The 12,471-nt window shown below is 35.4% G+C and overlaps 1 protein-coding gene across 2 annotated transcripts in view; it reads right to left on the reverse strand.

Annotated features, from left to right (window-relative positions):
• The window catches only part of CUNH9orf85 (chromosome unknown C9orf85 homolog), an 86,434-nt gene that overhangs the window by 39,584 nt on the left and 34,379 nt on the right, over positions 1–12,471 (reverse strand). For both annotated transcript variants that reach the window (XM_027839216.1, XM_027839215.1), the window contains exon 2: positions 2,144–2,250. In XM_027839216.1, the coding sequence (XP_027695017.1) occupies positions 2,144–2,250 (107 nt within the window). The remainder of the gene's footprint in view (positions 1–2,143; positions 2,251–12,471) is intronic.

The following is a 12,471-nucleotide window of genomic DNA, read 5'->3' on the forward strand; positions in this document are numbered from 1 at the left end:
TTAGCTCATTTTCCTTTCAGACAAGGCAAGGAGATCAAGTGCATGATGAAGATACAATTTACATAAATTTTAGCAAAACATCTGACAAAGTCTCTCAAGCTACTCTTGTGGGCAAGATAAGAGTGATAATGGTAAATGACAGTACAATTAGTTAGAAAAGAAATTGGCTGAATTGGCTTGACCTACAAAGTAGTGATTAATGATTCAAAGTCAAATCAAGTGGAAAGACAAATCTACTGGACTTTCCCAGGGATCAGTGCCTGTTCCTGTGTTGCTCTGTATCACTCTATCACTGATGTCTATTCATATTTGCAGATGACAAAAACCTTCAAGAGAGAGCTAACACAATGGATGAAAAAATTAAGATCCAAAAAGATTGTGACAAGCTAAAACAGCACACTGAATCTAATAAGGTGAAATTTAATGGAGATAATGTAAACTCTTATACCTGACTTAAAAAAAAATCAATTTTCAAGTACAAAATGCAAGAGGTAAGCCTAGACAGCAGTATATTTGGAAAAAGATTATAGGGCTTTAGGGGCTTACAGCCTCAAGTCAAAAGTGTGAAAAGGCAGTAAAAAATGCTAATACAATAATCTTATACTACATCAAGAAATTGATAGTTCACAGGATGAGGGAGTGTGATAACACCCTAGTCAAATCTGGTGTGTGGAATACAATGTTTAGTTAAAAGCACCATGTTTTTGGATTAACATTCATAAGCTTGATAGCATCCAAATGAATATGATCAGGATAGATAAAGGGCTTTGAAATAGTCACATATGAAAACAAGCTGACAGGAACTGGTGATAGACTGGAGACAAAAAGATTCAGAAGAGGCATGATAGCTACTGGAAGAAAGAATAGACTTGCTCTGAATAGCTGCATAGGGTAGTACTAGGTACAAATGCAAACAGGAAAATTTAGGCTTGATATAAGGAAAAACTTCCTAATAGTAATTAAAACAATCCAAAAACGTAATGGGCTGCTTTGAAAAGTAGAAGATTCCTCATCCTTGGAAGTCTTCAAGAAAAAGCTGCATGACAACTTACCAAGAGTGCTGAAAGTGATTCTTAGCCAGATACATGTCGGACCATAATATCTGAGGCCCCTACCAATTTTTAACCAACAATTATTCAAAGAGCATCTTTAGAACTGGGCCTTTCTTTTGTACTTATAATTTTCAGTTGCTGTTTAGATTCATGGATTATCTCTTTTATTAGCTTATAAGGACAGCTGTCAAATTTTGTCTTTATTTCTTCCACTGTTCTACATATAATTTTTAAATAACAGTTGATTAAACTGAGTATCTGAAGCTTTGATTCACTTGAAGCAATGCAGCAGTTACAACTTCCTCATTTCCAGTTTCCAGTCTGACCAAGCGCCATACAATGACCTACAGTAGGCCCTTAATAAATGCTTCTTGATTGATTTGTCTGTCTTCACTGAGTGGGATTTGGGTTGAAGATGGACTTTGTCTGGGGGCCTAGAATAAGCAGGCTTCTCATTTTCCACTTGTATTTATCGAATTCATTTTCTAAATGTATTTTTCAATATTAAAGGTTCAGTAATAAATTTTGAGAACTGACACAACTGATGTTGCATCAACGTCTGTCAACAGTCAACAGTCTCATCCAATGATTCTTTCCAGACTCATTTTCTTTTACTCTCCAACATGTTCTTAGCATTTCAGCCAATGCTGCTGGATGCTTGCTGAATGCTTGCTGGTGACTTGCTCTTCCCTGTATGTGATATCCTACTTCCTATCTTCATGTCTCCTCATAAGCAACATCATCCCCCTACTTCTGTTCTCAGTTAAGCCCAAATGCCACTTCCCATCTAAGGCCTTTCCCAAGCATTCTCCCTCCCCAACTCCCAGCTCTCCCCTGCAATTGTTAGTAGTCTATTTCTGACGATACTTTCCGTTTACTCTATGTACCCACTTCATATTTCTCTTCACATATTGTTATCACAATATTGTTATTGTGCACCTTCCCCCCCCCCCAGCTCCCATAAGATAGAAGCTCCTTAAGGGCAAGGAGTAGATTTTTTTGTCTGTGTCCACAGTGTCTGGCACACAGAAAGCCCTTAATAAATATTTGTTGAACTAAAATGAACTATATCTTGAGATGTGTTAACTCACCATTTTTTGGGTTTTGATAGTGGTTTGTACTTGCTGTATTTTACTCGCCACTCCAGAACTTCTTTACAATGCTGACACACTCCATCGTGAAGCTTTGCATTTATTCTCTTAAGGAAAAAAAGACAAATAGTACACTGAGAGATTATACTTACATAAATGAAAAGGGAATCAGACCACTTTAAACTCCATAGAAAAACTCATTATGTAAATTTAAGGTACTTCAGTCATCATCAGTATGTAAAAGCACTTATGGTACACTTCATCAAAAATAACCTCATTTTTAATGTCTATCAAATTATTTCAAAAACTAATAAAAAAGTGACATTTTCAAATAATTAATATAATAAAAACAATTCAGTCAATCCTTTAAGATCTTGAGTACCCAATTTCTTAACCACTGAAGCCAGGGGTTGGCATTTTGAAAAAGGTGTGCCTAACTACAAATCCTTTCCTATATGATATGCCAGGAAAGATGGCCTATGGAACTCAAGATAAATTATGAAACCGGCCTGCCTGGGTTCACCTAAGGATGGGGAAGTAATTAACATATTAGCTGAAAACTTCTAAAGTAGATGAGGTGGAGTTCCTTCACTAATGTACAAGTGAGAAGGGAAGCTATATTTGCCAATATTTCACCCAGGCAATAGAGTTGTCACTAATATTAAGGACAGGGCCAGTGCGTGTGCCTGTGCTTTTGAGCTTTTCTGCACAGAGGAAGAATTGTCATCCCTGGGCTAGGTCCTTTATATCTCATTTGTGCTTCTCTATTTTTTATCCCATTTACTTCCAATCAGCAGTCTAAGAAGATGAGCATAATAAGGAAAAAGTGATAAAATTCAAATGTAAGAAACTCTTACAGATAAATCAAGGAGATAAAGAATTAAAACTACTGATTAAAGTGGTAATAGAGAGGACCTAATATTTCAGTTATCCAGGCTATTCCTCAAAATAATGAAGATTTGGATGACTACTTAATTTACTTTTAGAAAATAAGTAAACTGTTGATGTAAAAAACATCATGGCTTTCATAACAACTTTGTAAATTTGAGGTATCATTAAGGACAACCCCTTTCAAATGATCCTCATTTCTTTTCATTTTTTAATTTTTTCCACTTAATAGTATTTTTTTCAACTACACATAAAGATAGTTTTCAACATTCACTTTCATAAGATTTTTGAGTTCTGAATTTTAATCCTTCCCTCTCTCCCCTCCCCAAGACAGTAAGCAACTCGATATAGGTTATACATGCACAATCATATTAATTATATTTCTACATCAGTTATGCTGTGAAAGAAGAATCAGAACAAAAGAGAAAAACTATGAAAAAGAAAAAACAAAAAAAGTGAGAATAGTATGTTTTGATCTGCATTCAGATTCCATAGTTTCCTCTCTGGATATGGACAGCACTTTCAATTATGAGTTATTTGGAACTGTCCCAATGATCCTCATTTCTAATTCCCTTTGTCAAATTATTTCAACGGCAGTATTAAATAATACAATCTAAAATGGTATTACTATCAATATGGTATTCAGAACAAGTAAGGCAAAAAATAGACCCATTGTACTTACTGACTTGAGCAACATATTTTAAGAGGGACAAACTAGTGCATTCTCAGAATTTTGGCCCAGGACAGTGAAGGGTCTAGAAGACCTGTCATGTCATTTTTATAGCTAAGCACTGCACTAAGTGCTTTACATTTATTACCTCATTTGATCCTCACAACCACCCTGGGAGGTAGGTGCTATTATTATCCTCATTTTACAGATGAGTAAACTAAGGCCAACAGAGGTTAAATGACTTGCCCAGTGCCATAGAGTTAATAAGTATCTAAGGCTGGATTTGAACTCAAGTCTTCCTGACTCCAGACCCGGCATTCTATCCACTGTGACACAATTTAGTTTGGTAACATGATTATTAACAGCAAGTAAGCCATAAAACAGGGTGCTTGCCACTGTCCATGGAGGATGTCTACTGCAGAGTACAAATCTAAGAATTCCTTATAAATGTCAGGGCCCTCCAATTATGCTTTTGTTTTCAGAAGACTTGCTGATTTCATTGAGTCCTGGAACAGTGCAAAACCTCCTAGGTAAGATAGAAAATAACTGAAAAGTGGTTAACAACTAACGGATCTGACCACACAAGAAGACCTCCCTTTCCTTTTTCCCCTTCCATGGCCACCCATCACTCTTTGCCTCTAATACTGCAATAACCTCCTGACTAAATGGTCTTCCTGTCCTTGGTATGTACCCATCCAATCCATTTCCACAAGGCTGCCAAATTGATCTCCCTAAAGCACAGGTCTGACCTTATCATAACCCAATTCAACAAGCTCCAGCAGATCCATTTTCTTATTGGATAAAATCCAAACACTTTTGTTTGGATATTAATGCCTTAGAGGTTTATCTTTACAAACATTTCTTGCATTACTTCCCTCTATATATCTACATTCCAGGTTAAAATAGCCTATTTGCTATTTCTTGTATGTGCCATTCTATCCTGCCTTCATGTCTCTGCACAGGCTGCCTATTCCCCTTTCCTGGAACACTCGACCTCTTCACTCACCTCTGGAAATCACTACTCAGCCCAAGTGCCAAGCCCAATGTAAGTACTTTCCTTATCCCCTCTCCCCATCATTGTTTCTCCCCACTCTTGCTAGCACTATAATTTTGTATTTCCTTTTTATATACTTTGCATTTACTTAAAATGGATAGGTCACGTAGAAAGTGTGATTGAGGGATAACTGATAGACAAGATAGATATGCCTACACACACACACACACAGTCCTTGCCTGCTTCACTGACAACCCACAAAATATCAAATTATGTAGAGGAAGATTTCCATCATGCTGGCTAGACTTCTTGTGGAGGATTCAGGGAGTTGTACAGGGTGAGAAGGCATGGATGGGTTCTAGTCAGCCAATAAACATTTAGTAATCACTAACCATGTGGTTGCAAGTTGCGCTGTTGCAAAGAGTGTCCATATTGATTAAAGATCCATATTTGAAGGATGAAATATATAAGAACAATCTATACTTGTTAATTTGCCAGCATTCCTCTGTCCTAAACTTAATAGTTACAGAAAAGCAGATGCCCTATTTTTAAAAACATCAAATCAGAGAAACTGAGAGTGGGAAGGAATCTGAGTTGATTTTGTCTAACTTCTCTCATTTTATGAAATCCAAAGAGGTTGTGCTGCTAGCCCAATATCACACAGCTAGTTAATATTTTCATATTTTCTCTTTTGCTCAGTCTAATTCTAGCAATAAACCAGAAGGCCCAATAGGGATACGTTGCATTTGTTAACCATATTAAGGTATGCCTATAATTTGATATGAAATGGGACACAAGCAATAAAAATTTCATTATTATGACACAGGAAAATCATTGCTGGATTAGGAAGTAGATCGGGATAGTCCAGAAGTCTAGACACAGCTATTCCATTAACTAGTTTTTTGATCTTAGGCAAGTTACTTAACTTCTTTGGGCTTCTGTTCCCCTATCAATAGGAGAATATATCTATGAGCCAGCTGGGGAGTGCTGTGAATAGATAGAATGCTAGTGCTGGGTGTGGAGTCAGGAAGACCTGAGTTCAAGTCCATCCTCAGACACTAGCTGTATGATCCTGGGCAAGTCATTTAACTTAAACTCTGTTTGCTTCTGTCTCAACTGTAAAAGGGGTATAATAATAGCACCTACCATAGAAGGCTGTGGTGAGGATCAAATGAGATAATATTTATAAAGCACTAAGCATAGTACCTGGCACAAGTGTTATAGAAATGCTTATTCTGCTTCCCCTATAAAATGAAAAATATTGTAATGTGATCTTCTCTATATATCTTTTAAATGCTTCATCATAATTGGGTTCTAGTGAATTAAAGAAAAAAACACTAAGGTGAGTACTTAAAATGAGTAGACATAAGAAAAAAGTTAAATGATTTTTATAATTCTGAAACATTTCCTGCTAGCACAATCCCCAAGTCCTATCTCCTCCCCAATGTTTTCACTCTAAAATAAGGAAGGAAAAACTGTTTCCAGTCATCTGCATCCTAATATGTTGCAACCCTTAGCAACCTTCATTAATTTTTTAGAATCTCAGAAATTACAGTAACCATGCTATTCTGCGGCCAAGTCCACTGTAATCTTGGTATCCTAAAGCTTCTTTTTTTTCAGCAATTCCTCATAGCTGAAAAAAAAAACCATTTAAAGTAAAAGAATACTTAAAGTAAGGCTAAAAGAATTGCTGTTGAAGAAAGGAAGAGATCTGAAGTTTATCAAAAACTGATTGTCACACTTTATTTCCTTTTTATTTTTAAATTTCAGATTTGGGATTTTTAGTACATTGGCCCCAGAGTCAAGTAAGGACAAAGCTCCCTTTGGGAGCATAAATCTTTCAAATGTCCCAAAGCACCTTTGGCCCTTTGAGGGGAAGAATCTATTAGATTTAGTTGTGATGATAATTTAGTCAATTAAAGTCTCACCTCCTGAAAAAAAGCCTTTCCCAGTCCTCCTTAATCTTGCTATCTTCCCTCTGAGATTACCCCCAATTTGTCCTGTCTATCTCTTCTCTGTACATAGTTGTTTGCATCTTGTCTCCCCCATCAGACTGTGAGATCCTTGAGAACAGGGACTGCCTTCTGCCCTTCTTAGTGCTTAGTTTTTCCAGTGCTTAGCATAGTGCCTGGCACATAGTAGGTATTAATAATTGCTAGCTGACTTACAAAAAGTTTTAAAATTTCCTATGTATTTCCTATGAAAAGCATCACAAAAGATCTGGAAATTCTTCATATTATTTGATGCTGTGTTGAAAGCTGAAAGTTTAGAAATCAACTCTGAAATAAAAAGCTTTTGAGTAATGCCTGATCTATAGTTTTTAAAAATTGATAGAATTTTATAATTTATTCAAAGACATCTCAAGAGTACTTTTTGAAAACTAAAAATTATGCTGGGAAGTTATTACTCTATTTAAATAGAAATCTACTTCAAATATATTTTTTCAGGCATTCTCCAACTCAAAATTGAATTACAAAGAGAAGAAGCTTGAGTCAGAAGGCCCAGCTTTTCCTTATAAGCTGTGTTACCTTTGCAAGTCCCTTTACCTCTCTGAGCCTGTTTACTTATCTGTAAAATAAGGAAAATAGTATTGCATTAACTCCCTCATTCGGTGGTTGTGAGGAGTACAAATTTAAAACGCAAAGGGCTGTACGATGGCTCACATTTACATATGTGAATGGCTGGCTTTGGACTGCCTTGGGTAAAGTAGATAGTTTGCAGGGAGTTCAAAACATTTAGCAAAAGAAAAGATATGAGATCATCTAGTTTGATGATGAGAAAAACTGAGTCTCAAGGAAGCAAGGTGACTTGTTCAATGATCCCCTGGGACGTGGTAAGTAGTGAAGGCTACTTAGTGAAAATTCCAAACCTAGGGCTTTTCTTTCACAACATGAAAAACTGATGCCACCAAATTCCAAATCCCTTTCACACTGACAGCAGCTGGCCTTGGGGAGAAGCCTCTTCATCAGAGATGGGAAGAGGGAGTGAAAAAGATAGTTTCCTCATATCAAAGAATACAATTCTTATTATGGGCTACCTAGACTTTTGTGGCCTGACCCAGGAACCTAATGATCATCTGTGACATTAATTCTATGGGAAATGCTTTCAAAGACTAAACCTACCCATAAGTAATCTTTAAAATACAACATCTTTATAGGTAGGGGAAGTACATCTTTAAGCAGCAACCTATGTAGTTAGGACCTGCACAACTTGCCAAGTACCTAGGAACAGATTTCCTTTCTATGAGCAACTGGACTTAGATTCCAGAGGGACCTGAGTTAAATCCTGATGCCAAAACTTACTAGCTCTGTAACCATAGGCAAGTCACTTACTTAATCTCTTTTGGCAACTATTTCCTCATCTACAAAATGAAGGAGTTTGATGTTCTCTAGGGATGAATTTATCATCCTACGATCATTTAAACCAGAGGGGTCAAAAACTGCATTGCTGCCTGCTGAGTGTTACCTAGAACCAGATTAAAATGTAACTGGGAAACACATGACAAAATAAAAAGCAACAGTACACTGGTAAAGTTAACGCCTAGTTTCCTAAGTCAACCTGCACCCTCAGGGACCCTTATGTATGCTTTAATAGCCTCCTGTTTCTTTCTATTTCAATTTGACACCAACTCCTACCTTTTCTTTCTACACTTTCTTACTAAAAGTTGCACTTAATACTCTAATACAGAAGAAAAAGGTAATAACTAAAATAGGATATGGTAACTTTTCTCATATCAATATTACAATGCCTTGTGGTTTCACAACAGTAAGTACATGTGAGCCAAACCAGAATAGCTCACAATTCTAAATCATTTTAAGATTTCAAAAATGAGGGGCAGCTAGGTAGTGCAGTGGATAGAGTACTGACCTTAAAGTCAGGAGGACCTGAGTTCAAATTGGGCCGTATACCAAACACTTGACACTTAACTAGGTGTGTGACGCTGGGCAAGTCACTTAACCCTAATTGCCTTTCAAAAAAAAGAATTAAAAAAAGATTTCAAAAATGGGAAGCAACCTTTTACATAAGTCAGTGAAGTAGAAAGTATAAGCATCACTAACACCCTTTTTAGAGAGGAGGAAACAGAGTCAGAGTAAGCCATTTTCCCAAAGTCAGCCAACTATTAAGTGCCACAACAGGGACTCAAACTCAAAAAGGGTCCTGACTAGAAACCCCCTGCCTGATTCAGCTCTCAGCCTATACAGTGTTCTGACATCCTGTTTATTTCGACATCCAATTTGGGTCCACACGTTTACCTTATTTTATAAAACAACATCACAATTTGGAAGCTGGTTTGTTTTTTTTTTTTTGCTTGTTTGTTTGTTTTGGGGGGGTATTGGATCAATAGTAGAACAGAAAAGCCTACCGTGGAAGCCTGCCCTATGAAAATGGTGTGAACTTATATGAAAATGTGACTGTTTATATTGGATAGTTCCCATAGGATTGCCCTAACAAGAGAAGTGCTTAATGCCAAATAAAATTTTATTCTATAATAAACGTCTGTGGGTTGAGAGTGGGAATAGGGGAAAGAGTTCATTATTTTTTTTTAAGTCAATGTGTTATGTTAAAAACTTGGGAAATTCATGACCACGTGCTTTTCTTAAAACTGCATTTTGTCGAACTACAGAAGGAAATTAATTTCACAGACATAAAGTGAAAACAGAATATATGTTCTAGGAAGTGTCAGCCTAGGGGAAAGGAGATGGCTAGAAATTTTGCCTATGTCTACATTTATAATTGAGCATGTTTTTACACTATTGTGGCATAATTTTAGTACATATTAGAACCAAAGATGCTATGCTGATTAACTTTAAGACTCTTAGGTTAGCCATGCCATATATGTAGGTGGAAGAACATTTGAAATGTATTTTTTTTAAACTCTAAATCTTTAACTTTTTTATGGTCTAATTTCTGGTGGAATTATTAACTGGGAGCTTTCTCCATAAAGAAGGAAACTCAAGCCACATATTCTTGATTTTTGTAAGACTAACAGAAAGTATCACTATAACATAACTAGTACTAATACAAAAAGAGGACATCACCCAACATATCTTTTAAATAAATCAGCAACATCATCTCTACCTTAGAGATGAGGTGGCTATGTTATACCTGATTTCCATTCCATTTTCATTTCACTACATCCCTGGATACAGTAGTCTAAAAGAAGTATTAGGATGAAAAAAAAAATCACTAAAAGGAGGCATATCTTGCAAGTGTAATGTTGAAAAATTAATTTCAAAATATTTATTAAAATAGTCATAATAGGACCTACCTTCCAGGGTTGCTGAGAATAAAATGAGATAACGTTTCTAAAGCACTTTGCAAAGCTCAGTGTGCTAGGTATGTGTAAGACACTATTTCTGATTACTGGATGCTTTAAAAATTAAGATTTTACATCAACAGAAGATGTATACCTTAAGAAAATCAATAGCAAAATACCATTTTAACAAAATAAAAGTGACCAGTAAAGAAAAGACAAAGTATGCTTATTTAATTAAATGTAATAAACATTTACTAAACACTTATTACAAGCAAGGCACTGTGTTATGTAGCCTCTGGGGATTCAAAGATGAAAAGTGATCCATTCTCCACCATCAAAGAAACATCTAAGTACAGAGAGAGTAAAGGCATATACAGAAATAACTACGTATAACAATATAATTGCAAAGACCTCATGCAGAAAAGGATAAGAGATTTTTACAAGGGGAAGACCTCTCTGATACTTGGGAACCTTTCAAGTAACTTTAAAATGTGGTTTTATGCATAATAATTCATTGATAAAAGTAAAAGGAGAAACACTAGCATACTTTACACCTCCCTCCATTCCATCTGAATAAGACTGAATTTTTTTCTCTAATATAAATTGTCAATTTTCATTGCTACACGGAATTCTCTTTGTTAGTTCCATCATGGACCCCATACCAACACAGATCACAATCCCTTCACATTTCATCCTAAGTGTGGAAAACTTATAAAATTTTTTGGAAGTATCTCTTTTTTAAACATGACATATCTTCCTTGTGTTATTTCGTTGTCCTATGGATTATTTATACTTTTAATTTTTCAAAGTACAGGTTGGACTAGATGGACTCTGAGATCCCTTCCAACTCAGATGCTATAAAGAATGTGGTCTTAAACAATACCACTGAGAGAATATTGCTATAGAGGGGCTGACCTTTTGCAATTGCAAGCTGTTAGGAAATCACTGAAAACACTATACAATTCCAATACTTGTAGAAGGACCATATATTGATGTATTAATTTGTCACTGTTACACATCCAGTTGCATAACGTGACCTGGGCAATACAGTATTACTTATGCAATATGAATAATTACATTAATTTCATTGACACTGCTTTGCATTTCACTGAAGAAGCTTCATAGTATTCCAGGGTTTGATGCAATTAATAAAATGTCACTGGAGAAAAAGCATTTGTAGAAAATCATTATCCATAGGGAATCTTTCCTTTCTTTGGACTTTACATAGGACATGTGCCATGAAACTTTGGTTTTCGATCCCACATTGCACTTTACTTGATGTCAATATTCAGGAGATTTTTGGGGGAAAAAAATTTGTGGATGTATCCGCCACAGAATCTTGGATGATTTTAATGTAGACATTGGAAACCTTCAAGGAAGATTTTATTTGATTAAATCACATATTTTTGAAAACAATACATTTTTGAAAAAATTAATTTGGAGGGAAAAACACAAACACATTTGGATCTTACCTGCACTACATCTCTAAGTCAGTTGTGTAACAGCAAAGACAAGGCTGTTGTGAAAAACTGTCTGTGGAAGTCTGCCTATTTCTTTCTCATCTTTACATCAATAAAACATCTCTGATGAGTGTATGGATCATGCTCATGAAGATTTCATTGACATAAAAAGGCAAGTGTACTGGTCAATCACTAAAATTTCTAGTTGCCTTTTTTTCTTAGAGTATGGCATTAAAGCAAATACCTATGATTTTATCTTTTTGGAAATTCTGAGATATCTTTTAAAATAATTATCTTATCAGAAACAACATAAAGATAGGTAAACTATTTTTATTAATAGGTAAGCTACTTTTATTAATAGGTAAATTATTAGTAATAATTTAAATTATTTAATTTCAACACAAGATTTTTCAATCACTATATATGAAAATCAGGATCTTTCATAATTTCATTCTCATTCACATGATAACAGCTCTACAAAATCCATTTCTGATAGTGTTATCTTATTCTCAAACTGATTTATTCCACAAACATGGCATTTTACTACAGTGTTAAAATGTTACCCCAGATACAAGTTATTGTTTACTTTTTAAGTGACTTATTTTAATTTAATTCAACAAATTATATCCAGTAAAAATAGCAAAGTAATAAAGCTGAAAAGAAATGGTCCTGCATATTCCCTTAAAAAACAATCAACCATGGATAGAGCGCCGGCCCTGGATTCAGGAGGACCTGAGTTCAAATCCAGCCTCCGACACATAACACTTACTAGCTATGTGACCCTGGGCAAGTTACTTAACCCCATTGCCTACCCAAAACAAAAAAAAAAAAAACAAAAACCAAAAAAAACCCAACCAATCGATCAACCAACAACATCATCTAGAAAAAATTATGGGAAAAATGACCCAATATGGAGATTTTAACAGAAAACCTTTAAAAAAAATTGAAATCAACATTAAATATATCCCAGCTAAAAACAAAAGAGGAGACATTGATACAAAAACAAGTACAGAAAAGAATTACCATTGAGATAATTGAAAATCATGCAGATCCAAGTGA

This window comes from Vombatus ursinus, unplaced genomic scaffold (genome assembly GCF_900497805.2).
Source record: "Vombatus ursinus unplaced genomic scaffold, bare-nosed wombat genome assembly UNPS02014832.1, whole genome shotgun sequence".
In the NCBI taxonomy this organism is placed as follows: Eukaryota; Metazoa; Chordata; class Mammalia; order Diprotodontia; family Vombatidae; genus Vombatus; species Vombatus ursinus.